The following is a 26,596-nucleotide window of genomic DNA, read 5'->3' as shown; positions in this document are numbered from 1 at the left end:
CTAACTGGAAAACCCGTGTGAATTATTATAGAAAAATCATATACCTCAGCAATTATTTCTCCCCATTCACACGAGATTATTGGAAGCATATAAAAGGATTTCTGCCGTTAATGCTATGCCTTTTGAGTTTTAATCACTACTTATAAAATTATAAGGTAAGGAAAATTTCACACCCTGTGAGGTAGATGTGTTCTACATTCAAAGGCCCAAGGCTGTTTCTTTCCACCTAAGACTGCTAAACCGGACAAGACCTAGCAGCCAAGAAATGGAAGCACCCGAGCGCCCACTGATGGATGAGTGGATAAGGAAGATGTACATATCCGCCGTGGAACAGTACTCGGCCACGAAAAATGAAATCTTGCCATTACTGACGACATGAGTGCAGGTACTCTGTTAAGTGAGATAAGCCGGACAGAGAAAGACGAATCACGGTCCGCTTCGCGTGTACGTGGAACTTTGCAAACAAAACAAGTGAATAAACGTAACACAACAGTCAGAGAGGTAAACAGGCGGTTACCAGAGGGAAGGGCGGAGGGGGACGAGAGGAGCGGGAGAGGGGGCTTGAGGGGAGAGTTTCATTACAAAACGGCTGGGAGTGAAACGCACAGCGTGGGGAGCACCGTCCGTAAGAACACCAGAGTTTCGAAACGCAAACACAATCCAAGGGCCAGAGCTGCTCGATTTCCACCAAGAGTGCTAACTTCCAGAAGAAAAGATGTGTGGATGTTGGACACCTATCCCTGACCGACGGTGGGAGGTTTCACGTTTTCACTATTTTCCCAACAATCACCACTGATAATTATTTCATTATTGTTCCACAAAGGTCCTACATAGTCTCTTAAAAAAAAAAATCCTCACTGTTGCCTGTGGCCTCTTAGCAGCTGGAGATGGGTACAGGCGAGTGGACCCCAAGGCTAAAGGAGAAGGCTCCAGACTCCATCCGACTTGGAAAGGCCATTTTTAAGTCAGGCAGAGCACCCAGCTCACGTCTGTGTGCCTGACTGCTTTTTTTTGACAGAATTTCTATAATAACTCTGTTGTAGTAATACATTTGTTATTTATTTTTTCTTTTTCTTTCAACAGATCTTCATCAAGCTCCACTGTGCACAAGTACTTTTCTAAGCATAGAATAATGAGTATTTTTCTTAGACTGATCTTCTCACGTTAAATAGATGTCCACTTTGCTCCTTAAATTTGGGTCATTTTTACCCTTTTTCTTAACCCTTTTTCTTTACCCTTTTTCTTACCCTCCTTCCCCCAACTGCATAAGTTTCAATTTCTTGAAAATGAGAAAAAAAAAAAAGAGAGAGAGAGAGAGAGTCTGCTGCAGGCATAGAGGACTCTGGCAGTAACTCAGCTGGCCCGATCCTGACCCCTGGGGCCTGCCGCTCCTGAGGGCAGGTCACTGAATTAGGGGACGAGGGCGGCAGAGCAGTGAAATGCTGGACCTCACTGACACTCTTTGCAAGCCTGGTGCGATTTAATCGGGTCCTCAGGGCAACGTCCGAGCAGAGAGCCCAGCTCCTCACCGGGCACTGGACTAGAGTGCAGGTTTTCCTGGACGTGGGAGGCGTGAGTTCAGCGAGGGGACGGGTCTGTGGCAGGAAAGGAGCCCGGCGTTTTTTGTGGGAGAAAGCAGAGGGGAGACAGAAGCTAAGGAGAACTTCTCTCAGGGAAGGGAAGTGAAGATTTTCAAGAGGGGAGAGAAGCTTCTTACTAGGGGGGACTAGAGGGCAGACAGCTTCTTGAAGAAGTCTGGGGAGCTGGAGAAACCCCTGAGAACAGTGAGTGGCTGAGAGAACTTCCAAATTCAGAGCTGGAAAGTAAAAAAGTGAAAGTCGCTCAGTTGTGTCTGACTCTTTGTGACCCCATGGACTATAGAGTCCACAGAATTCTCCAGGCCAGAACATAGGAGTGGGAAGCCTTTCCCTGCTCCAGGGGATCTTCCCAACCTAGGGATGGAACCCAGGTCTCCCGCATTGCAGGTGGATTCTTTACCAGCTGAGCCACAGGGGAAGTACAGATTTGGAAGACAGTGGCTAAAGGCAGGCTGGCCAGTTCGTCCCGGGTGATGCTGAGATGCCCCTGAGCTGGTGGCCGCCTCGGGGGCTTCCTGGGATTTGCCCAGTGGAGAGCCCTGACCCAGCCTTGTTCCTCCTCCGCACCCGGAGATTCCTCCTGGGATGGAGTTCACACACTAAATTGTATCTGCAGGCAAAGAATTAAGCCAAATGGTTTTTCAGAAAGATATATCTGAAACAAGTGATTCCTCAAATGTTCCCATCCTAGGAGGGCGGTAAGACACAGTGAATGGCAGGGATGTGTGGAACCCACGGATGATGCAAGAAGGGACTGTCCAGGTACGCTGGGGGGACTAGGGATGTATATTCCGGAATGCTCTCCTTCTCCTGGGTGGACTTAAGGTTTTGCTGGGCCTTTTTTTGCGTATGTGTTAAAGCCTTTGACACTTAAAATGCCAACACGAGGGGGAGAGACATCCGGTGTGCGTCCTAACAGGTTGCCCCTTCTTAGCCTGCTGGGCAGGACTCGACTCAGAAAGTGGGAGCTCGGAGTGGCCCGCCTGCTCCGGACCAGCCGGGACGCAGCAGTGGGGAAGGCCACGTGGAGACGGACAGGAGAGACGGGGCTGCGGCGGGCGCGGGAGCCCCACAGGGTGGGCACAGGGCGGGGGACCACAGGGTACTGAAGCAGGGGCAGAGTGTGGTGAGGAGGAGGGCAAGGGGAAGGCCGAACGTGGAGAGCAGGGTGAGACCCTGGAGGGCCCAGCCCCAGCTCGGCCCGTCCGGATAACAGTGAGACGGTAAGGACTCTGTGTTATCAGCCCGGCACCAGATGTGGACGGCTGACCAGCTTCAAGGAGGGCTTAGGAAAGGAAAAGCAGTGAGAAATGAGTCTCGGGTAGCGGCAGGATGAATGGAAGCCGGGGGTTAGCTAAGGTACGGATCCCTGTGAGCCCAGGGCCGGGGGGTAAGTCAGGACGATGGATGAGCACAAGTCTGGGGCCACGAACGTGGACTCGGGGGTGACAGCCACCTGCTGTCGTTACTGTTTAGTCGCTAAGTTGTGTCTGGCTCTTTGCAACCCCACGGACTGTAGCCCGCCAGGCTCCTCTATCAGAGGGATTTCCCAGGCAAGAATCGGGTTTCCATTTCCTTCTCCTGGGGGTCTTCCCAACCCCGGATCGAGCCTGCATCCCTTGCGCCTTGCAGATTCTTTATCGCTGGGCCACCTGGCAAGCCCTCGGGGGTTGTTAAAGCGAGTGGTGATGATTTGGACAAGAGCATTTACTAGGAATGCAAAGGGAATGTCTAGGGGGAGACTGAAAAATCCCTCGGGAGGGAGAATTTCTTCCAGGAAAAGCGACATTTCTACAAGGAAGGAGGCAAAATACAGAGCACACGGGCAGCGGGTACAAACGGAAGGCTGGAGACTCGGGTTGGGTGGGGGCAGGCGGAGCCCACCGGCGGGTGCGGGGCAGCTGGCGGGGGCGGGGGCGGATGGTACCGAACGCGAAGAAAGGCCAGGGGGACGAGGAGGGGCTGAGCCAGGGAGGCTTTCTTTAAGAAGACCGCTCAACACATGGCTTCTCTCTTAGGTACCCGAACTTGAGGTAGTTCTAGGGTGTGTGTTGCAAACAGATGAGGCTACAATCCAGGTTGCAGTAACGCAGGAGCACAACAAACTATAGCTGTTTGATTTAATACTGAGAGTGCTCTGTAAGGCATAAAAAATGTGAGAATACATTTAAGACTCATTACTCTTGCTGGCTATCGTTCATGTTGCAACTCTATAGGAAAATTCCTCTGCAGAAAGGCTACTGCAAGCAGGAATGCGTTTGTCTTTATCCTATCTGGTGCTAAGGAAAAGCATGCAGGCTGAGAGGGAGCCAGGTGTGGACCTGCTGCTTCTCAGGCTCTCGGTTCTGAAATTCAGAGGTCGCAGCTTGATGGACACACGTAGATGGCATGTCACTCCAGGTAAGCAGGACCGCTCAGACCCCAAATCAGCCTCTGGCTTGTGTTAAACCAAACCTGTTCACTACTTTAGAGGGCTTCCCTGGTGGCTCAGATGGCAGAGAGCCCACCTGCAATGCAGAAGACCCAGGTTTGATTCCTGGATCCAGAAGATTCCCCGGAGAAGGGCATGGCAACCCACTCCAGTATTCTTGCCTGGAGAATCCCATGGATGGAGGAACCTGGCAGACTACAGCTCTTGGGGGTCACAAAGGGGTGGACATGACTGAGAGCCTAACTTGATTCAGTACTTTGTGTTTCAAGGAACAATGCCTGAAGTCTTACATTTTTGCACACAAGTAAAAGGCACAAATAGGGACCCAGAAATCACTCCACAGTCCCCCCTGCCCTCTTCCATAACAGGCTTCTAGGATGTGAATTAGACTTTTTTCTTGCCCATGATAGTATAATCCAGACATCTGGCATCTTGTCTCAGAGAAAGTCAAATGCCAAGTGTTGGGATTCACCCAGACGCAGTGGCTGGTCCTAAACTCCAACAGGAAGAGAGATTTCCCACATGGGACTACATAAGGAGACACCACGTTTGAGCAGAGGGCACGTTTTCAAAGAGATGCAATCAGGACGACAGACCTGCAGGGCTGTGTTTTCAACGGCACGCCTCTACATGACCCTCAGCCCCAGGAGTCAGACTTCACCACGGCTTTGCTAACAGTCACAGGGAAGAGTCAGAGACAGTGTCCGTATCTGCCGTGATGGGGAAGGGGGACACGTGAAGTCCATGCGATGGGTCGTGCGGCAGGCACATTCCACGCGCAGTCATATCTCTCCAGGAGCTGATTCCTCAAGAAGCAGCAAAATGTACCACTGGGATGGGTGAGGATGAGGATGGGCAAGGATGAGGATGGGCGGCTTGAGCAAACGTAACTGCCAGAGCTGCTTCTTACCCTGAGAGGCTAGAGCCAGCCCTGGCACCTCCTTATGAAACCACCACCCTTGAGTAGATGGAAACTGCTCTTGGCCTCGTTGCTGAGCATTCTTCTGCAGCAGAAACTGCCTCCAAGGCTCACGCTCGGGGTTAAGTTGGGTGGAAAGAAAGGGCTTACTTGGCCACCCCGCCTGCCCCTGCCAGCTCCTGCCACCCACTCCCCTGCCAAGCCTTGGGGAGATGGTTTGTGCTAAAAACACCAACGGAAGTAGGAAGCAGAGTGATATCTTCAACAACATATGTGCTGAGCAGGGCAAGAATGTGCCCGTAGTAAAGCTCAGAAATGACTGTCGGTGCAAATAAGGTTTGCGGAGCCCGGAAAGGCACAGAAATTTCTGTGGCGCCAGTTTTCTTCCCAGGTTGACCAGCTGGCTCTTTTTGGGTCCATCTCCCCTGTCCGTGCCATAGCTAGAAGAGGCCTGGGCACCATCCCTTTCCTTGGAGTTCGTCTTCCCTATAAGTAGCTGAACGTTGCTGTTGTTTAGTCGCTCAGGTGTGTCCAACTCTTTGTGACCCCAGGGACTGTAGCCCACCAGGCTCCCTTGTCCATGGGATTTCCCAGGCGAGAATACGGAAGTGGGTAGCCATTCTCTTCTCCAGGGAATCTTTCCCATTCAGGGATTGAACCCGAGTCTCCTGCACTGGCAGGCAGGTTCTTTACCACTGAGCCACCTGGGAAGCCCGGAAGTAGCTGAATATGCAACATCTAGACAAGCTGGCCTGGCCTGGAGACCCATTCCTGAAGCGTCTAACCTCAGAGGTCACGGGGCATTTGCATACCTGGTGTTTCTGCACTTCATCAATGCCAGGTGGTGATGCAAACCCGGGAGGTCGAGAACACCGCACTGTGCAGCTGCCCTGGGTGGACAGTGCGTGTCCCCCGCTATGTGTTTGCTCGCTCCAGAAGCAAAGGCAGAGGGCAGTTATTCCTGTTCTCCTGGGAGCGCTCAGCATTTGTGACACGTGCCTGGTGTCACAGGGATGGGAGGCCGCTAACACTACCATCTGGAAAAGAAGAGGCGACTGCCCCCAGGACAGCTCCGTCTTCAGCTCCCACATCCCTTCCCAGGAGAACCACCGATGCCCAGGATCAGCAGACCCCTTCTGATCAAGAACTGCTTATTTGTTTTCATTTCCACGAGAGCTGTATGGACTCTACTTTGTCTCTTGGTATTTAGCCACCTTTATATATGGCTCACAATAGAGCCTCACTTGGATTTCTAACAGATAAATTACTTTAAGAATAACTACTTGGTTCTTCACCTAGCTTCCCTGGTGGCTTAGACGGTAAAGAATCTGCCTGCAAGGCAGGAGACCCAAGTTCAATCCTTGGGTTGGGAAGAGCCCCTGGAGAAGGGAATGGCAACCCACTCCAGTATCTTTGCCTGGAGAATCCCATGGACAGAGGAGCCTGGTGGGCTACAGCCCAGGGGTTGAAAAGAGTTGGACAGGACTGAGCCGCTAACACTGTTCACATTCTTTACTTCAGTCCTGGAGAAAATTATAATCCACATTTGTTCCACGTCAGGGACGCTAGCTTGTGCATACATTGTAACATGGTTTCTAGCATCTTCTGGCCAGCCCCCTCCCCACCACGTGAACCTCGGCACAACTGGACATATGGCTGAATCATTTACACGTCGTATGAGATGGTCAGACTCTCATTTTTGGCGTTCATCTCACTGGTGTGGTTGCAGCTGAGTCAGAGAGCCAATGAAATCAATGCAAGTGAAAACCCAAACAGCAGTGGTGTATGCTGAATCTTTTCAAAATCCTCCTTCAGAACTAATTATGAAATGTATCCACCCAAGGTATTTAAAGGGTCTTCCCTATTGACACAGTCGGTAAAGAATCTGCCTGCAATACAGAAGACCTGGGTTCGATCCCTGGGTTTGGAAGATCCTCTGGAGAAGGAAATGGCAACCCACTCCAGTATTCTTGCCTGAAGAATCCCATGGACAGAGGAGCCTGGTGGGCTACAGTCCATGAGGTCACAGATCGTCAGACACGGCTGAGTGACTAACACACACACACACAAGGTATTTAAGGGCCCCAAGGGCACAGATCAGGGCCAGTGGGAACAGGCAGAAGCCACATACCTTGCACCTCTGCCTGAGTCTGCATTTCATGGAGGCAGGCCTGGGGTGGGAAGTCCCAGGAGTTGGGGGGTGTGCACTTCGGAGCCCTGGGGGGCTCAGGATGGCAGCAGTCCCCCCGCTACAGACATGTGCCCGCAGTTTCACAGCCTGGAGGTGCCGTGCATGTGTGTGGATCAGCCCCGCTGCCCACACCAGTGGCTGCTGCCCAGCAGCTCTGAGGCCTTACATAACAGATTAAAAATATCTACACAGACTTAAAAGTCTTGTCACAAGTCTCCTCAAGCCACGTGGCCAGTCTCTCTGATGGTCCTGTGGCTGCGTCCCTTATGGAGGGGGGTTGGCCGGCCTCCCTGACTCTGCGTGTCTCCCAAGCCTCCATGCCTGGGACTGAAGGTCCCCGGAGCTGTCACTCAGGAAGGATGAGTCACTGGGACTCTGCAGGGGCAGGCTGAGCCAGTCGCCTGTGGCCCTCATTTCCCCTGGAACAATCAGGAGAAAGCCCCTCGGAGCCAATCGGGAGGTGGGGCCTCCCTCCTTGTACGCCCACCACCCGGCATCTCTCATCTGTCATTTTTAAGCTGTATGTTTACACAGAAATGAATGCAGAAAAACCCTTTTCGCACCCCCTGGTGCAGCTCCTCCAAAGCATTACCATCACACCCTTGGATAAACCTTCCTCCTTAGGGTTGTAAGATGCCCTGGTCTCAGCCTGAGGTAGGGTACCCCCTCTTTCTCTAGCTGCTTTGGCCTCATCCACCCCCCTTTCCTCCAAAGGAATCCTACCTTCATTTGGATCAGTTTCAAAGGACATACGTATGGGTTGAGAAAAATCGATTTAGTGCATCATGATAAGCATTGACCAGCCAAAGAGAGCAGAATGAATCGAAGAAAGATGCCACATTTCCCAAGCATCAGGGGTAAGAGCCGCTTGAGAAACCCAAACAGCATCTTCATCGACAGCGTTTCTCACTGTCCAGGGACCTTGCGAGCTGCTTGTGAGCCGATTCCGTATTTCATTTTTAAACCCGTAGAGCTTAGGACAATACCCTGTACAAGACACACCCTCAATGTATATTTCGAATGAATGAATGAAGTCTGTCCCTTTTACTTATGATTTGTCCCAACCCTCTTTGAAAACTTGAGGCAAGTAGCAAACAAACAGCAACACAAAACGCTGCTGCTCATCAAATGGTTTTGCTTGAAGTTAACCTCTGATGTTTTCAATCCTGAAAAGAACTATGTGTCTTGGGGGCGATGTCACAGATTGGTTGTATTATCTGGAAAATGGAACCTTTTCCCTAAAGTCATTACAAAGGGTCCCTATGATGCATTCCACCCCTGCAGCAGTGGAAACGCTTTCTGGTTAGCAGCTGGACCACATCAGTGGGCTGTTTAATGAGCATCAGATTAAAGAGACATTTGTATAATCCCCCATCACCATACAGAAGCCCAGTGCCTTTGCCCTGCATGGCTGTCCCAGCTGCAGAAATTAGACGAGACTTCCAGCCTGAGTAAGGGAATAGAGGAGGTTCCCCTCTTAGCTGTGACTACATCAGTGAAATGAATGCCAGCAACTGGAATCTGACTGTCTCATTTGACACATGGTGGGGGAGGGGCAGCCAGAAGGCACTGGAAAGCATGTTACTGCAGGAGCACAAGCTGGTGTCTGAGATGGAGCAAAGGATTACCTTGTTCTTAAGGACCGAAGTAGTTCTTCTGAGCACAATTTTCTATTAAAATTCCAAGAGAGATTCCATCACGGCTATGTATAAAGGTGGTCAAATACCAAGGACAGCAAGATCTAACCAGTCCATCCTAAAGGAAATCAACTCTGAATATTCACAGGAAGGACTGATGCTGAAGCTGAAACCCCAATCCTTTGGCCACGTGATGTGAACAGCTGACTATTGGAAAAGCCCCCGATGCTGGGAAAGACTGAAGGCAGGAGGAGAGGGGATGGCAGAGGATGAGATGGCTGGAGGGCATCACTGACTCAACGGACGTGAGTTTGAGTAAACTCTGGGAGACAGTGAAGGACAGGGAAGCCTGGCGGGCTGCCGTTCGTAGGGTTGCAAAAGAGCTGGACACGACTTAGTGAGTAAACAACAGATATCAAAAGACAAAAATAAACTCAATACAATCCTCATGAAAATTAAAAACAAAAGCAAAAACCTCTTTAGCTCTACAGAATCTATTGCTGGGCACTGGTTATTTACTTGAAAACAGATATGTGAACTTTTGAAAATATTGCCGGGCTGGTTGTTCAGTTGCTCAGTCCTGTCCGACTCTTCAGCGACCACATGGACTGCAGCCCGCCAGGCTCCTCTGTCCAGGGAATTCTCCAGGTAAGAATGCCGGAGAGCACGTCATTTCCTCCTCCAAGGGATCTCCCTGGCCTAAGGGATTGGAACCAGGTCTCCGGCATCGGCAGGCGGGTTCTTTACTGATGAGCCGCCCGGGAAGTCGGCGTGCTTCAGCCTTCTGTGCTCGGTGTGTGCCCCATTCTGCTCCTAAACCAGGCTGACCCCGTCCAGGTGAGCTCACCTGGGAACTGGAACTAACTCCAGTAAACAGACGTGACTTCAGCGAGTAATTTAAGGGCTTTGAGCTTCGGTTTGCCCTTCAGTAGCATGGACACACCTGCACAGGGGCGGTGTCCACCCGCTGCTCTGTTCAAGTCTTCTGTCTCCTGCTTACTCCTTCCTGGATCTTTCCATTTCAAAAGAGAACAATAAAACCAAGATGGAAAGCACGCCGATTTGCTTGGGAATCACGCTGCTGCACCCACAGTGTACACGCCAGACCCTCCATTCTTTAAAGTGGCCATTTTTGGGGAAGAGTGTGTTTGACTTCGAGCCAGAGCCCGGGGTGTGAAGAAACTCTTCTGCAGGCTTTGCAGGGCTTCGGGTGATGAACACACTTGCAGGGGTCGCACCCTCAGTGTTCCGCTGTAAACGTGTGTCCCCTCCGATCTGGCTCACGTCTGCTGCGGTTCAGTTCAGCCGCTCAGTCGTGTCCAGCTCCTTGTGACCCCATGGACTGCAGCACACCACGCCTCCCCGTCCATCACCAACTCCCAGAGTTTACTGAAACCCATGTCCATTGAGTCGGTGATGCCATCCAACCATCTTATCCTCTGTCGTCCTCTTCTCTTCCCGCCTTCAATCTTTCCCAGCATCAGGGTCTTTTCCAGTGAGTCAGCTCTTCACATCAGGTGGCCAAAGGATTGGAGTTTCAGCCTCAGCATCAGTCCTTCCAATGAATATTCAGGACTGATCTCCTTTAGGATGGACTGGTTGGATCTCTTTGCAGTCCAAGGGGCACTCAAGAGTCTTCTCCAGCACCACAGTTCAGAAGCAGCAGTTCTTCAGCGCTCAGCTTTCGTTATGGTCCAGCTCTCACAGCCGTGGTTTGGTTCCTGTATGTTTTAAGACTGAGTCATATGAGTGGGGAGGAGAGTGAGAGAGATTGTCACCGGTCGGTTTATTACAATTAGCATGTATCAGCGGCACGCAAAATTGCAACTGCCCAGTAACTGCCAGTGTACAGTGTCTAAGGATGAGCATTACAGACTTCAAGAAGAGATCGGAAAAAGGGAGACGTGAAAACCAGGGCAGCAAAAGGCCTGGGAAGCTTCACACACAGTGGGTGTGAGGTGACTGCTGACTCATAGGATGCAGGGCTGGCTAAAATGACCCTGAATGTAGCGAGCTCTCAGGTGGTGTGGAATTTTCTAGGTTAATCTGAGAATTAATCACAAAAGTGGTTCAGGTCGGCATAAAGGCCCTAAACACTCTTAGGTAGTTAAGAAACGGGGTTCTCTTTTCCAGTACACTTAAGGGGAGAGAGAATACAGCAGTGATCCAGGTCGTCTTCAGGAAAATGTCCACGCACCCTGTAGCTTCTAAGCATTTCTTCACAAAAGGAAGAACACCCCGGGATATTGCATTCTGTGGCAATAATGAGATGCAGATAGCCAGGAAGGTCTTTATTAACTAGCTATGGGAGAGTCGCTGAGTGGCTTAGTGGATAAAGCACCGGGTTTCTCCTAGGAGGCCCCAGTGGGAGTTTAATTTGAAATATAGTCTAGAGACCACCCCCTCCCACACACAGTGGCTGCTTGCTTTAATGGGTTGATGGTATGAAAAACGTGGACTGCTTATGAAAGATAATCCACTTCTGAAAAGACTGACTTTTTCCCCCCAGAATTCCAGGTTCAAAAGATCTCCTCCCCCTGGATGGCGCACCGGCGAACAGTCCAACTGGGATGAGTCCTCTGCGTCCTCCGGCTGTCTCAGAAATGATGAACTATTTATACGCGCTCCCTATCTCCGGTCTGACGGCATGCTGGCGGCTGCAGAGTCACAGCCAAGCCGTGAAGGAAATTTCCCAGGAGAATTTCACACTATTCGCAGGGTAACTTTGTGATCAGGTTGATCTAAATATTTAATTGTCACAACTCCCTGCTTGGTTTGACGCCTGGTTTTCAGAGAAGAATGAAGCAGCCACGTTCAGAGGAAGTAGCAATTTCAGGAGGCCTTTAAGATTCTCCCAACAAATATTTACTGAGGGCTCTGAGTATGGGGCTGACGCTAGTTTTTTGTTGTTGTTGTTTGTTGATTTTTTTTTTCAGCCGTGCTTCTAATTTTGCCATTACAGTATCTATATCTCTATATAGATATGTCTGAATATCTGTATCTGTAGCTATATCTGTTTCTATAGCCACATAATCTAGGAAATAAATAGTTGCTGTAGAGACAGATGAAGTGGGCTTTTTTGGGCTGTGAAGTTGGCTTTTTTGGGCCGTGTGCCTTTCTCCTGGGCTTCCCGGGAACCCTGCCAATGCAGGATACACAAGAGACAGGGGTTCAGTTCCTCACTCGGGAAGATCACCTAGAGGAGGGCATGGCAACCCACTCCAGTATGCTTGCTTGGAGAATTCCAGGGACAGAAGAGTCTGGTGGGCTTCAGTCCGTGGGGTTGCAGAGAGTCGGACACGACTGAGCACGCATGCACGCCTTTCTCCTGCCCTGGGTCGTGCTGTCTGTTGCGAATCACCCTTGACCATCCGAGCAGCCCTCAGCGTGGCCCCTGGGACAGGAGGAGAGGTCCCTGCAGCTTTACCGTGCGGCCAGTCCTGAGCAGGCATCCGAGATGCCGCACTCCCAGGACCGACACTCAGGCCCTGCAGAGTCGAGCACTTCCTCAAGGCAAGATGCTGGCTGAGTGTCTTGCAAGTGAAAGCAACTGCTGTGAGTGACTGCTCACCTGTAATTCAGAGCTGTTCCCAAGCAGAACCTTCCAGAGGCAGAGACAGAGCAGACAGAAAGCCAGGAAACAGTCCTTCTAAACCAGAGGGATTATTCTGGCTTCACCTGGGTGCTGTGGGCCCCTGACATTGCGGAGGGCAGCTTGTGGGACAAGAGGGTGGAAAGGGCCTCTATCGAGATGCTTACACTGAAGGAACACTGTCATCATTTGTCGTGTCTGACTCTTTGCGACCCTAAGGACTGCAGCCCAACAGGCTCCTCTGTCCATAGGATTCTCCAGGCAAGAATCCTGGAGTGGGTAGCCATTCCCTTCTCCAGGGGAACCTTCCTGACCCAGGGGTGGAACCTGGGTCTTTTGCACGGGCAGGCAGATTCTTCCCCACTGAGCCACCAGGGAAGCCTTTCAAGGCTCGTGGCCACATGCTAACAGGACCAGGTACCCTGAACTCATGTCAAGGCTCGTGGCCACATGCTAACAGGACCAGGTACCCTGAACTCGTGTTTGGAGACAGGGCTCCCCGCACACGGCCTCCTCTGGCCGCCCCACCTGCTCCCCTCCTTCTGCACCCACCTGGAGAACTCCCAGCCCCCCACCTCCTGCCCCCATCATCACCCATCATGCGTCCTGCTCACAGGTCAGCCCTGGTGGGAGGCTCTCCGAGACATAACCGCAGCAACAAGCTCCTGCTCTGGGGCCACCAGCTGTGCCCCCGCCCCATGCCCTGCTCATGAACGCTCCGTGATGAAGTCTGGTCAACCTCTTCCCAAAGAAGGCCCGAGCACACCGCTGGAGTTCACAGGCCACTCAGGGCTCAGTCACAGACCCATGGGGGCGTCTATGACCCCCAGGTAGAGCCTCACTTTGAAATGGGGCGGACCCATCTGCCGCCCGCCCTGTCTGGAGACAGCAGGGCACCCAGAGCTCTCTCTCCTCTCTGGATTCCCGGGGGCAAGCCCTGGGCTTGCATCAAGCGAATGCCTGGTGGATGACTACAAGGGAGTTAGCTCTGCAAGTTAATGCAAGTCCTGGGTACAGGGCCCTGGTTGCACAATTTCCCTGAGTGAAAGAGTTCTTGGGCATTGAGAGAGAGGAGGTGCTGTAAACAGGGAGAAAAATGTCACAGCATTCACAACAAATATTAGGCACTTAAAAAAAAATGTCCAATTAACACGGAAGGCAAAGAGCTCTGTGCTCTTAACGTAGATATGTCTGGCTATGGATCAGTGTATTCCATTTGAAAGCTCATTTGCAAGAAGAGACAGACTAAGGATTATTTCAACTGGGCATCCGGGGAATGAGAAGCACTGCAGCGTCCAGTTGCAAGGCCCAAACACAGAGACGCCTGTACTGCGGCGGGGCCAGGAGCTGCTCAGAACATCCTTTGCTCACACAGGGACCCACGCGTGCGTCAAAGCTCGGGTTCACTGACCCGGCCAGGGCAGCCACATTCTACAGCTCATCCTCTCCATCTATCCACCCAGCGACGAGCGAAGGACTTGCTTCGCTGGGGATGCTAGGCTTGCCTTCCCCAAGGACTTCGTTTGGAAAAACGGGGGAAACTTGGGGCTGATTTAAAATGGTTCCATAAGGCAGAGGGATGCTTTCCTTTCAAGGGAGGGCGGCCAGAGTGCCCTGGACTACACATCAGTAAAGTATGTGCTTGCTCCGTCCACGCCCTTTCTAACATTCATGAAGCCTCAGGCCACCACCCCCCACAAATAAATCACCACGCAGAGAAAGCAAAGCAGCTGGAGAGTGAGAGAGATTAACAGCTCAGCACAGCATACACAGCCAGAAAAGCCTGCATGTAGGCAAGACGCCTCGGGGATGCCGAGCCCTGCCTCCCATCATGGGATGCAGAGACCTGCACAGGAGGACGGATGTCTTAGCTGCCATCTCATCAGAAGGCGTCAGAGACGAAACAGAAGACAAGTGTCGAAACGTCTGCCGCAAACACCAGGGGCAGAGAACAGCAGTTTACCAACGCTGCCCTTGAGCACAGGTCACAGGTTTCCGCCTGTAATTCTGTGATATTTCAGTGATTTTAAAGCATCTTCTTGTTAGCAAACAACGCATAATTGTGCTTAATTTGGCAGAGAAGCTTCAAAATCTCACTCAGTACCGATTGAGGAGGCTACGGGGGCTTCCCTGGTGGCTCAGTGGTAAAGAATCCGCCTGCCGATGGAGGAGACAGGGGGTCGATCTCTGGTGCGGGAAGATCCCCACACACTCCTTGGGTAACTAAGTCCACGCCGCAACTGCAGAGCCTGTGCTCCAGAGTCCGGAAGCTCAGTGACCGAGCCCACACACTGCAACTACTGAAGCCCGTGTTCCATAACAGGAGAAACCACCACAGCTAGAGTGTGGTCCCCGCTGGCCTCAACTAGAGAAAGCGCGCACAGCCACAGAGACCCAGCCCAGCCCCAAACAAATCGAAACGATTGCTTTGAAAAGATGCAGTTGTAATACATACTTGAGAGACTGATCTTTCACGCTTAGCTCTGTTTGGACATGACATTTAGAAATTCACATCTTGAGGCTGTCACTGTAGAAAAGTTATCTGCACAGCTGTCCACATGGTGGTGGTGGTGGGGGCGGGGGGCCTGTGCTCACAGACCCTGTGGAAGTTCTCGAAGACCAGTGATTTCTGGTGGAAAGCTGACTCCTGAGAATTACTTCAGCTGCATCATGAAAAAATGATGCTCCAGCATCTTAGGGGCAGCTTCTGTCTTGAGCAGCAAGATGATGTTAGTTAATCAAGTCTCTGATGTTCAAATGGATCGACAGGTCTGTACTTATTAACGTGACTTAAGAATAAAGCTTATATTTTTTTTCTAAAGGACCTCCCTAACGAAATTGATACAAATATTTATCAGTAAATTGCTTTGACATTGGGACCTATTTCCACATAATTGAGTGATAGTGGAGTAAGCTGGAGATGAGCTAAGATTGGTCACAGAGATAGTTCATTAATCTGCTGTACTTTTGTATGTATTTGAAATTTTCCATAAAGCCAACTTTGAAAATAATTGTTTAAAAAATAAATGGTCTTATGGATTCAAGCATTACACTGTAAAAATTTCATTTATATAATGAAAGTGAAAGTATTACTCAGTTGTGCCCAACTCTTTGTGACCCCATGGACTGTGGCCTACCAGGCTGCTCTCCGTCTGTGGGACTCTTCAGGCAAGAACACTGGAGTGGGTTGCCATTCCCTTCTCCAAGGGATCTTCCCGACCCAGGGATCAAACCTGGGTCGCAGGAGGTTTCTTTTACCATCTGAGCCACCAGAGAAGTCAGAACTCAAAATATCCTTACTTGGAGTATTTATGCAATGAAATAAAATATTTGAAATTAAGAGTAATTTCCATTTGGCTGCAGTGGTTCTGATTTGTAAAAATGCCCCAGGGCCAGATTTATCAAATATATTTATATGTCAAACTGCTCTTTTAAAGGTAGGTTTTCATCAAATGTATTTAATAAACACCTAATACATGCAAAGAAATCTTGCCTCTATATCTCTTTTGCCAATATAATTTTTAACTACCTATTTATATTATGTAAACTAAAGATGCATAGTATCAGAAAGTCACAAAATAATTTTTTTTTTACATATTCTGCAAATCAGACGCCTCCACTTTCTTCCATAGGTTCCTGAGGCGTACTGCATTTTTGTTAATGCCTGATCATCCTGCTCTTTTTCAATGGACACAGAAAACACGCTCATTTCATTTCACATTCTAGATAAACAACCAGCCACAGATGGAACCGTTTGGAGCAATGGCGCACCCTCGTGGCCCCAAGAAGCAAACGGTATCCCCTCTGCATTTGAACTGGGTCTCAGAATTTTTGAAACTGAGCAACTATAAATAATTAGCACAATAATATTAACCCTAACCCGGTATCAGAAGAAAAACACCCTGTGAATGAACAGGATAGACAGAAAGGCTCGGACAATTAAACACACAGCTGTCCTTCATTCTAAGGCCCAGGGGCCCCCAGAGCACACTCCGCAGTTGCATGTATCCATGAGCTGTGAAGTACACGTTTGGAATTTTATGAAGCAGTTTTCTCATCCAAACTCTAGGACTCTTACTTGTTGCACCTTGTGTGAGTACATACGGCTTTTTAAAGCCTTATCCTCTATTTTGTTTTATTCCCTGCAGTTCTGGGCCTCGCTGTGTAGGTAACTGAGATAGTCACGTCTAGAGCCAGAATCACTGCATTTAAGTCAGGCTGTATCTCTCAGAGTGGGGAGCAAGTTTAATCTCTATGCCTTAGTTTTCCCATCTGCAGAATGGGGACACCACAGCAGACACTGTTCAGTCTTGTGAGAACTAAGCAGGTTATTAAAACCATGCCTGGAGCATAGTAGCCACGGCTACTACTGCAGCTAAGGCCCCTCCTCCCAAGCTGTCGTCACGGCTGCCAGCTGGACGGTCACATTTTGTCCACACCTGCATTCTGGACTCTTAAGAGCTTCTGCGACTTTGTGTTCCTCCAGTTGAATGTCCAGGAGTCTACAGGAACACGATAGTTATGAAATCCCACATTTAGGTCCACAGAGCAGCAAGGGAGTGTAATGAAACACCACAGGACCTTGTTTCCTGTCCACAGCTCGCCATTCCTTACACGTTAATCAGTGCCAAAACTAGTTTGGAGCAAATCCTCTGAATGCCTTTTCTCAAGTCCAAAGGAAGGAACTGTCAACACTGGACTATCTCAAGAGAGACATCATTTTATCAACAAAGGTCCGTCCAGTCAAAGCTATGGTTTTCCCAGTAGTCATGTACTGATGTGAGAGTTGGACTATAAAGAAAGCTGAGTGCTGAAGAACTGATGCTTTTGAACTGTGGTGTTGGAGAAGATTCTTGAGAGTTCCTTGGATATCAAGGAGATCCAGCCAGTCAATCCTAAAGGAAATCAGTCTGAATATTCCTTGGAAGGACTGATGCTAAAGCTGAAACTCCAATCCTTTGGCCACCTGATGTGAAGAGCTGACTCACTGGAAAAGACCCTGATACTTAAAAAGATTGAAGGCAGGAGGAGAAAGGGACGACAGAGGATAAGCTGGTTGGATGGCATCACTAACTCAATGGACATGAGTTTGAGTAAACTGGGAGCTGGTGATGGACAGGGAGGCCTGGCATGCTGCAGTCCATGGGGTTAAAAAGAGTCAGACACGACTGAGTGACTGAACTGGACTGAGGCGGCTCAGACGGTAAGGAATCTACCTACATGTGAGAGGCCTGAGTTTGATACCTGGTTCAGGAAGATTCCTTAGAGAAGGGAATGGCAGCCCTCTCCAGTATTCTTGCCTGGAGAATCCCATGGACTGTCGGGCTACAGTTTATGGGATCGCAAAGAGTCGGATACGACTGGATTGAGCGACTAACACACGTAATCTCTTCAAGGTCGCTCTCCAGAGAATCGAGGGGGAAGTCCTGGAACACTCCACAAATCTGTGGTACAATTTCCCCACATCACAACTGTCCAAGAAACGAGCTGCAATTAATTCAGGTGCTTAGAGGCAGAATTACCTGCCCACTGGATTCTTTGGTAAGAAAGCTCTTTCGGATGAAGAGAAGAGTATTTTTAGATATAAAGAGGGTAAAGAAAAATATTTGTAATCTTAAAAGAAGTCCCAGGACTTCAGTAAATCCTGAATAACAGCCATGTGATTCATTCAGAAGAAAATGGATTCCTGGCTCCTGGATCACAGTGTGCAAACCTTAATAATCATATAAGCAGCTCTGGTGATTAGCTCCAGTGTGATGACGTTTTTTTCCCTTCTCAGTCTTCTCTTAAGCCCCTCCTGCATGCTAAAATAACCTGGATGATGCGACGAGGACGTGTCCTGTGCTCTGGTCCAGGTGTTTCCCGAGTCACGAACCATCAGGATTTACAGGGTTCTCAGCCGCACAGCTGGACTCCAGGCACCTGGTGTGTGGGGACAAGCCTCTCCTACCGCAGCTGCCTGTTACTGTGGCCTCTGTGCTGGGGCAGAAGCTGCCGCTGCGGGCATTTGAAAGAAAGTCTTCAGTGGCTCCAGACACCTTTTCTAAGTGAAGAGCGTTTTGTAAAAGCCCACAGGAGGAAAATAGATGCTTTCTAATTTTAGAGTTGCACTAACGATGGTGTCCTTGAGGTTTTGATGCATGTTAGCAGGCACTGGTTAATGTCACCACGGGGAAATATAATTAGCATATCTGGGCACCCTGGCTGGAGACGTCTCTGCAGTCCTCCCTGCAAGTCCTAGACATCAGTTCAGTTCAGTTCAGTCGCCCAGTCCTGTCTGACTCTTTGTGACCCCATGAATCGCAGCACACCAGGCCTCCCTGTCCATCACCAACTCCCGGAGTTCACTCAGACTCACGTCTATTGAGTCAGTGATGCCATCCAGCCATCTCATCCTCTGTCGTCCCCTTCTCCTCCTGCCCCTAATCTCTCCCAGCATCAGAGTCTTTTCCAATGAGTCAACTCTTCGCATGAAGTGGCCAAAGTACTGGAGTTTCAGCTTTAGCATAAGTCCTTCCAAAGAACACCCAGGACTGATCTCCTTCAGAATGGACTGGTTGGATCTCCTTGCAGTCCAAGGGACTCTCAAGAGTAGACTTAGGGATTTCCAAAGGATTGCCACCTGTCTAGAAAATCATTAACTTCACTTTTCTGAATACATCCAAGAAGAATTCACCCAACTCTCATCTATAGTAAAAGGAGGCTTATGAGGTTTTAATAAACTTTTAGTTCCAAAAGCAAAGCAAACATTAACGTGTTGGTGTAATGCTTTTCTCTTAGAGTCTGTTTTGTTCCTTGGAATGAAACCTATGACTTGTGACATTCAAGCCATCCCCTACTTACAAGGACAATTTCATTTATTAATGACTTATAATTAAGAAGAAATGGCTAGCTAAACAAACGATTAGCTTATTAGTCTGAAGAGTAAACAAAGAGTAGGTTATTCACCCATTTGCTAAGTGTTCTTAGCCTTGACGTCCTTTTCACTTATTGAGAAGGTTTCCTAGGTTTTCTAGGGGTTTTTTTGTACCTCATCAGATGATGAAAGCCAACACAGCTATGTATTTTCTTTAGAAGAAAGAGCAGGTAAGCTGCTACTTCCAGTCCTACTATCTGGCCTTACGGAAGGTGCTTAACCTCCTTGCCCTGAAGTTTCCCATCTCTCTCAAGTAAGGATGCTCGTGGTTGTCATCTGCATAATGACCGAGGGGCCTGTTACAGTTTTAAGAGAAGATGCTTTATATTCCTGCAGCTCACTTCCCAAATACAGAACGCTGGAAGATATTTTGGTTTCATATAAAAGCCTTCAGATGCTTTTTGGAGGATGACTACGTTCTTTGTGGTTATTAAGTGAATCTGAGCCCAAAGGCAACCTCATCTGAATGAGGCAAGCTACTTACAAGAGATCAACAAAAAAAATTCTTAATGAGATGTTTTGTTTTGTTTTTTTTTTTGATAGCTACATTCTACTTTTATAGGGACACAAAATAAATACTTTTTGATACAGGCAACGGCCTCTGGATGCCACAGTCTAGCCCTGAGCTCACTGGGACTGGCTTGTCAACAGCTGAGCAGTTGAGATGCTCAGCCAGAAGATGTAGATAGAACAAAACGGAGTGAAAATGGTCCTTGGGACCAGAAGGCAAATCATTCACCAGCAACAACAGTTGAAGAGGCTGGCCAGCTCCTCCGGGGAGGCTGCCTAGAGGCCTGAAGTTCCTGGGTACCGCTGTAGGAGGCAGGGGAGGGGGCCCCGGCAGTGGCCTTCCTGGGCTGGGCTTTGTACTGAGTGGTACTGAGCGTCAGGGAGTAACTGAGAAGTAATCACTCCAGAGGCAGGGAATGGAAGTGAGATGGCCAGCAAGGCGAGGGTGTTCGGGTAACCCGGACAAAGGACAAAGATGTCCCAAAGGGACATCTCAATATATAACAGCACACAGCAACTGCCATTTCCAAGTTATACCCGGATATTGTTAGCAACCGGAAGTCAGTGGCTCAAGCTGAGTTGTGCTCTGACGCCCGTCGTTTCACCAGGCTGTCTGAAGCCTGGGTTTAGCGCAATGTGCTTTTATACCATGGACTTGTGTCTGCAAAATGGAAACATGCATTCTTAACTACTTGGCCGTACCGGTTGCATAGAAGATGATCTTAAAGCCGCTACCTGCTATGAAGGACCCCGCAGGGACCCCGCGCGTTCCTTAGCACCGCATCCCTCTGCGCAGCCCCCCCCCCCACGCCCACATCTGGACCTGTCTCAGCGCGCTCAGGGCGCCACACTCACCCTGGGGTTCGCGGATCCTCCTGCCCACCGCCGACCTCCGGAGCACGCTCCTGCCGGAGTTGAACAGGCTGGCCAGCTCGTCCAGGGGGCTGCCCAGAGCTCTGGAGTTCGGGGGGCTGTAGGGGGCCGGGGAGGGGGCGCCGGTGGTGGTGGCCTTCCTGGGCTCCCCTCGAGCCGTCTTCCCCGGAGAATACGGGGTTTTGGGGAGGGGGCTGCAGGGCGCGCCCGCGGGGGCTGAGGTGGACTTCGGGGGGACCCTGGGGGGCTCCGCGGGGGCCGCGAAGGGGAAGTGCGCGGGGGGCCGCGGGGTGGCGGGGGGCGCGGGCGGGGGCGTCGGGGGCGGGGAGCCTCCGTGCAGCCCCGCGAACGCGGGGACGCCCGGGGACGCGGGCCGGTCGCCGTCCCCCTTGGGGGTTTTGGGGTGCTGGGGGGACAGGGGGCTGGAGCCCTCGGGCTGCACGGGGTACTTGAGGTTGGTCTCCAGCACAGGCAGCTTCTTCACCTCCAGGGGCGTCAAGGGCGACTCGTCGGACGCGGGGGAGCAGGTGGCCGGGGTCGGGGGGAACACGAGCAGCGGGGGCCGGTGCGCCAGCAGGTTGGGGAAGGGCGCGGGGATGCCGCTCGAGTCCCCGCCGGCGCCGCCTTCCTCGGGGGCCGCGGGGGGCGACGCGGACACCGAGCCGGCGCCCGCCCCTCGGCCGCCCGCATCCCCGGGGGGCGCCCAGTACTTCATCTCCTCGTACACCGCCTCGGCCGGCTCGGGGCTGCCGGCGCGGCCCAGCATCTCGATGTAGACGGGCTCGGGCTCGGGCTCCGGGGGCGCGGGGGGCGCGGGGACCCCCGGCAGGCGCTGCGGGCCGCCCGCTCTGCGCCGCGCGCCCCCAGGCCCCGCCGCCCCCGGCCGGGCGCCCGAGGTCTCCTCCGAGGAGCCGCTGAGCTTGGTGTGGGGGCTTCGCTTGGGCTTCCGAGGGGGGACCTTCTTCATGGTGCTGTAGTCGTCGCTGTGCGGCCGGGGCCGGGTGAGAGCTGGGCCAAGGACAGAGGGGGGGCCCGGAGCGTCAGGGCGACCCAGGCCCCAGCCCCCGCCGGCCTGCCCCCCTCCAGGGGCGCCGTCCCCCCAGCCCCCAGGGCCCAGGTCTCCCCACACTCCCCGCAACTGCCCAGGAGAAAACCAGTTTTGGTCTGGGGGCTGGAGGACAACCACCACCCGTCAAGGAGGAGGTAAACTGGCCATGAGGAGGCCCAGGATGCCAGGGATGAAGGGCCTGGGATGCGGCGGGGAGGGCACCGCGCATCTCCGCTGGAGCCTGCTCACGTGAACCTGGGTTCTGAGGGCCTGACACTGAGGACTGAGGAGGACTGGCCCGGCAGATCCTCAGGACTTCTAGGAGACTGGGGAGAAGGCGCAAATCAGAGACTTGGTGCCCCCTGGGTGTTTCCTATAGGAAATCCCCGGAAGCTGGGTTGTTGAAATAATCTAGGGCTTCCCCTGGTGAGTCAGTGGTAAAGAATCCACGCGCAGTGCAGGAGACACAGGAGACCTGAGTTCAATCCCTGGGCTGGGGAGAACCCCTGGAGAAGGAAATGGCAGCACACTCCAGTATTCTTGCTTGGGAAATCCCATGGACAGAGGAGCCTGGCGGGCTACAGTCCATGAGGTCACAAGAAGTTGGATATGACTGAAGCAGCTGAGCAAGCATCCAGGCAAAATGAACACAATCCACCAATGAAAACAACTGCATGCACAGAGAGATTATCTTTCCAAAACGAACTTTGTGGAAATGATGCCAAGAGTGAGTTTTACAATTAACTAACATACTTAAATGCTAACAATAGGGACATCAGAGTGTTATAATTCACTAAGAACTTAGGCGGGAACTGAAGTTGGAAAGAAGGACTGTGTTTAGAAAAACAAATGAGCAAACTATTGTGTATTAGTTGCTCAGTCCTGTCCGACTCTTTGCAACCCTACATGGACTGTAGCCCGCCAGGCCCCTCTGTCTGTGAAGTTATCCAGGCAAGAATACTGGAGTGGGTTGCCATTTCCTTCTCCAGAGGATCTTCCCGAACCAGGGATCGAACCTGGGTCTCCTGCATTACAGACAGACGCTTTACCACCTGAGCTACTAGGGAAGCCCAAGAGCATACTATTAGAACTAATTTTAAAAGAGGCAGAAAAACTATTTAAATATGACTCAAAACATTTATTAAAGTCAAAAATTCTAAAAGTCCTTTTCCTAATATTTTTACTATAAATTATAGTAGATTTTATTGAATACAATTTCTCTGGAAACTGAGATGTTAATTTTAGAAAATTACATACAGTTTTGCTGAAATATCAAAACTTCTCAAAAATTGTGAACTGTTTTACCAATTTGGTATTGTGCTAATCTGTAGGAAGTCTTGATCTAAATAAGCACATCTAATTTTGCTGAGTTCCTGAGTTATTTAAGGCAGGCAGCCAGGCTTTTCTGTCATTATGACTGCACATATGAGAATCTCCACCTCACTTTGGGGGCAACAACTCCACTTTTAGGGTTAAAATGAAAGGCTCTGGAGTCAGACTTGCATTCAAACTCCAGCAGGACCAGCATTTCACGCTGTCATTCAGTCGTGTGTTTAACCAATCTTTATTAAGACACATTAGTGAACACACAGAAAACGTTCCCTGCCTTCCCCTGCCCTCTTAGCTGAGTCAGAGAACTAAAAACAGAAAGAAGTTGATTCTAATTCTATAGCAATTAGAACATGATATGTATTATGAGGTGGGAAAATACAGGCCATAAGAAAAGGTCACAGAATTGTGTGTGTGTGCGCGCGCTTGTGGTTGTGGCATTCATGCAAATTATAATTTTAGAAGATCTCTTGGTCACATCCCTCTAAGCTTCAGTATGTGAAAGTCGCTCAGTCGTGTCCGACTCTTTGCCTCCCCATGGATAGACAGTCCATGGAATTCTCCAGGCCAGAATACTGGAGGGGGTAGCCTTTCCCTTCTCCAGGGGATCTTCCCAACCCAGGGGTTGAACCCAGGTCTCCCACACTGCAGGCGGATTCTTCACCAGCAGAGCCACCAGGGAGGCCCAAGAATGCTGGAGCGGGGAGCCTGTCCCTTACTCCAGAGGATCTTCCCGACCCAGGAATGAAACCGGGTTCTCCTGCACTGCAGGCGGATTCTTTACAACTGAGCTATCAGGGAAGCTTCAGTATAGGCATCCATAAAATGGTGATATCAGTAATTATCTCAGAGAAATAAAATGGTGTATGCAAAGGGCTTAGTTCAGATGCTGGCACTTTGTAAACATGAAACAAATGGGAGACATCCAGACGAGAATGGAAAAGAACAAAGTTAATTTTCTAACTCAATGGACATCTTTGGAGGCCAGTATTATACAGGGTTCATCAAAGCAGCCAACTTTTAAGAGTAGAAAATACCCCCAAATGCACAATTCTGTAATTAATGCGCCTTATCCCGAAGGCTTTCAATGCGCTAAAGCACAGCAACTCATAAGCTTCTCCCAGGAAGTTAATGAACCAAACAAAATTTTAACATTAGTATTAGAGAGTTGTTCTGAAGATCTGAATAATTTAAAGGATGTGTGGCAGACTGTATTTTCCAAAACTGCCTTCAACAATATTCTTAGTCCCTGCTGCTCTTCCAGAGCCTGGAAGCTCGAAGGACCTCCGTGCTGGCCCCATGAATAAAACATGGCGAAAGGAACGCCATGCCTCCGCTGAGGCTGACTGGGCCGGCGCAGCCCTGCTGGCTCCTCCTCTCTTGGGACACGTGTCTCGGTGGCCCTGATCTCTGCGGGAGATGCCTGCAGACGCTGAAGTGGCCCTGCTGAGGGGAGGCCAGACAGAGGAGAGAGAGGACGGCACCATCTGCCCCAGGCCTCAGCTGTCTGCGTTTCCCCAGCCCAGACTCCAGAGGCCCAAAGACCTGAGCCTGTGGGCTGTCCCGGCCCGCCGCCGTCTAAGTGCAGCTGGGAGACAGCTTGCAGGAGAGAGAGAGACAGACAGAGAGAGAGACAGAGAGACAGACAGAGAGAGAGAGACAGAGAGAGAGTAGGACAGAGAGAAGGACAGAGAGAGAGAGAGAGACAGAGAGAGAGACAGAGAGAGAGACAGAGAGAAGCAGACAGAGAGAGAGACAGAGAGAGAGACAGAGAGAGACAGAGAGAGAAGGACAGAGAGACAGAGAGAGAGAGACAGAGAGACAGAGAGAGAGAAGGACAGAGAGACAGAGAGAAAGAGACAGAGAGAGAGACAGAGAGAGAGAGACAGAGAGAGAGACAGAGAGAGACAGAGAGAGAAGGACAGAGAGACAGAGAGAGAGAGACAGAGAGACAGAGAGAGAGAAGGACAGAGAGACAGAGAGAAAGAGACAGAGAGAGAGACAGAGAGAGAGACAGAGAGACAGAGAGAGAGCGAGACAGAGAGAGACAGAGAGAGAGAGAGAGACAGAGAGAGAGACAGAGAGAGAGACAGAGAGAGAGACAGAGAGAGACAGAGAGAGAGAAGGACAGAGAGACAGAGAGAAAGAGACAGAGAGAGACAGAGAGAGAGCGAGACAGAGAGAGACAGAGATAGAGAGACAGAGAGAGAGAGACAGAGAGAGAGACAGAGAGAGACAAATAGAGACAGAGAGAGACAGAGAGAGAGAAAGAGAGAGACAGAGAGAGACAGGGAGACAGACAGACAGAGACAGAGAGAGAGACACAGAGAGAAACACAGAGAGAGAGACAGACAGAGACAGACACACACACACACAGAGGGAGGGAGGAGAATGGTAGTCTTCGTCATTTTAAGGCACTGAAGTTTGGAGAGGTTTGTTACATCACAGCAGACAGCTACTGCAGATACTGGAACCTGGAACGCAGTGCTACTATTCCCAAGAAACCCAGACTTTAAAAGACAGGCAGGAGCCTTGGGAAATGGGAGAAATCTTGACGGTACCGTTAGCAGAAGTGTGACCTTCAGGAAAGCCCCCGGTGAGATTTAAAGGAAAGTGAGGAAGACGCTGGATGTGGAAGGAAACATGGCCGGTTTTACACCTTTGTGGAACGCTTAGCAACCCCGTCACCTGCAGGAACGCGGAGACTATTAGACAGCACGCGTAAGGAGCCGGATGGCCTATGATGGGTCTCGTACAGTGCGTGGGAGTGGACTCCCGGATCCCTCGACTTTCCCGGGGGAAACATAGGAGTAAAGCGATCAGCTAAAGAAAGGACCAACCACTAACTAAAGGAGCCTGGGATTTCTTGAGTTTGAAAATAAAATGGTTTCTCACTGGGCCATCCAGATAGCAGATAACTCTGAAGTTAAGAAATGCCTGGTAAGCAGAGATTAAATCCGGGGCATTTTCAGGAAAATATGATCTGCAGATGAAGCGGAGGTCGTAACTATGAACCACTTTATTAAGACCCAAGAAAGACTTGAGGTGGTGTTTCATGGATCCTTTCAAAGAAACAGAACCACAAGACACTCTAAGAATATTAGAACCATATATATGAGATACATAACCATATAATATAAGGACCACAATCTAAGAATATTAAGGGTATTGCCCTACAGAAATCTTTCAGGAAAAAAAAGGTAGAGAGAAGGTTATCTTAAAGAGATTTGTAAATGTGGCTTTGACTAAAAGAGTGGAATTTGATTCATAGGAAACTCAACAAAGTTTTTAAGGGAATCCTATCAGCATGCAATGAAAAAGCAAGCGTCAGTACAAGATAAAGAGGTTCTGGTGCCTCAGAGTTCTGTGAGCAGGAATCAGGCTGAGGAAACGACCACCCCCTGCCCCGCCCCTGAAAACAGGAGTAGCCTCTTGTAGACTAGGAAGTAATATCCTAAGGTAAGCCAAGATTCCAGAGCATGGATCAAATGGCCATGGAAAATATTTTCTGGGCACCAGGACTGAATCCTAACCAAGGCATGGGCAGCATGC

At 50.4% G+C, this 26,596-nt stretch overlaps 1 protein-coding gene and 1 non-coding gene across 5 annotated transcripts in view; both read right to left on the bottom strand.

Annotated features, from left to right (window-relative positions):
* The window catches only part of MYO16 (myosin XVI), a 526,459-nt gene that overhangs the window by 37,805 nt on the left and 462,058 nt on the right, over positions 1-26,596 (bottom strand). For all 4 annotated transcript variants that reach the window (XM_069602005.1, XM_069602006.1, XM_069602007.1 and 1 more), the window contains one exon: positions 20,650-21,675. In XM_069602005.1, the coding sequence (XP_069458106.1) occupies positions 20,650-21,675 (1,026 nt within the window). The remainder of the gene's footprint in view (positions 1-20,649; positions 21,676-26,596) is intronic.
* On the bottom strand, positions 22,711-22,782 carry TRNAY-GUA (transfer RNA tyrosine (anticodon GUA)). Its single transcript has one exon. It is a non-coding gene; the product is annotated as a tRNA-Tyr (tRNA).

Source organism: Ovis canadensis, chromosome 10, assembly GCF_042477335.2.
Source record: "Ovis canadensis isolate MfBH-ARS-UI-01 breed Bighorn chromosome 10, ARS-UI_OviCan_v2, whole genome shotgun sequence".
NCBI lineage: Eukaryota > Metazoa > Chordata > Mammalia > Artiodactyla > Bovidae > Ovis > Ovis canadensis.
Note: the sequence above shows the minus strand (reverse complement) of the source record. Positions and strands in the feature narration are given on the sequence as shown.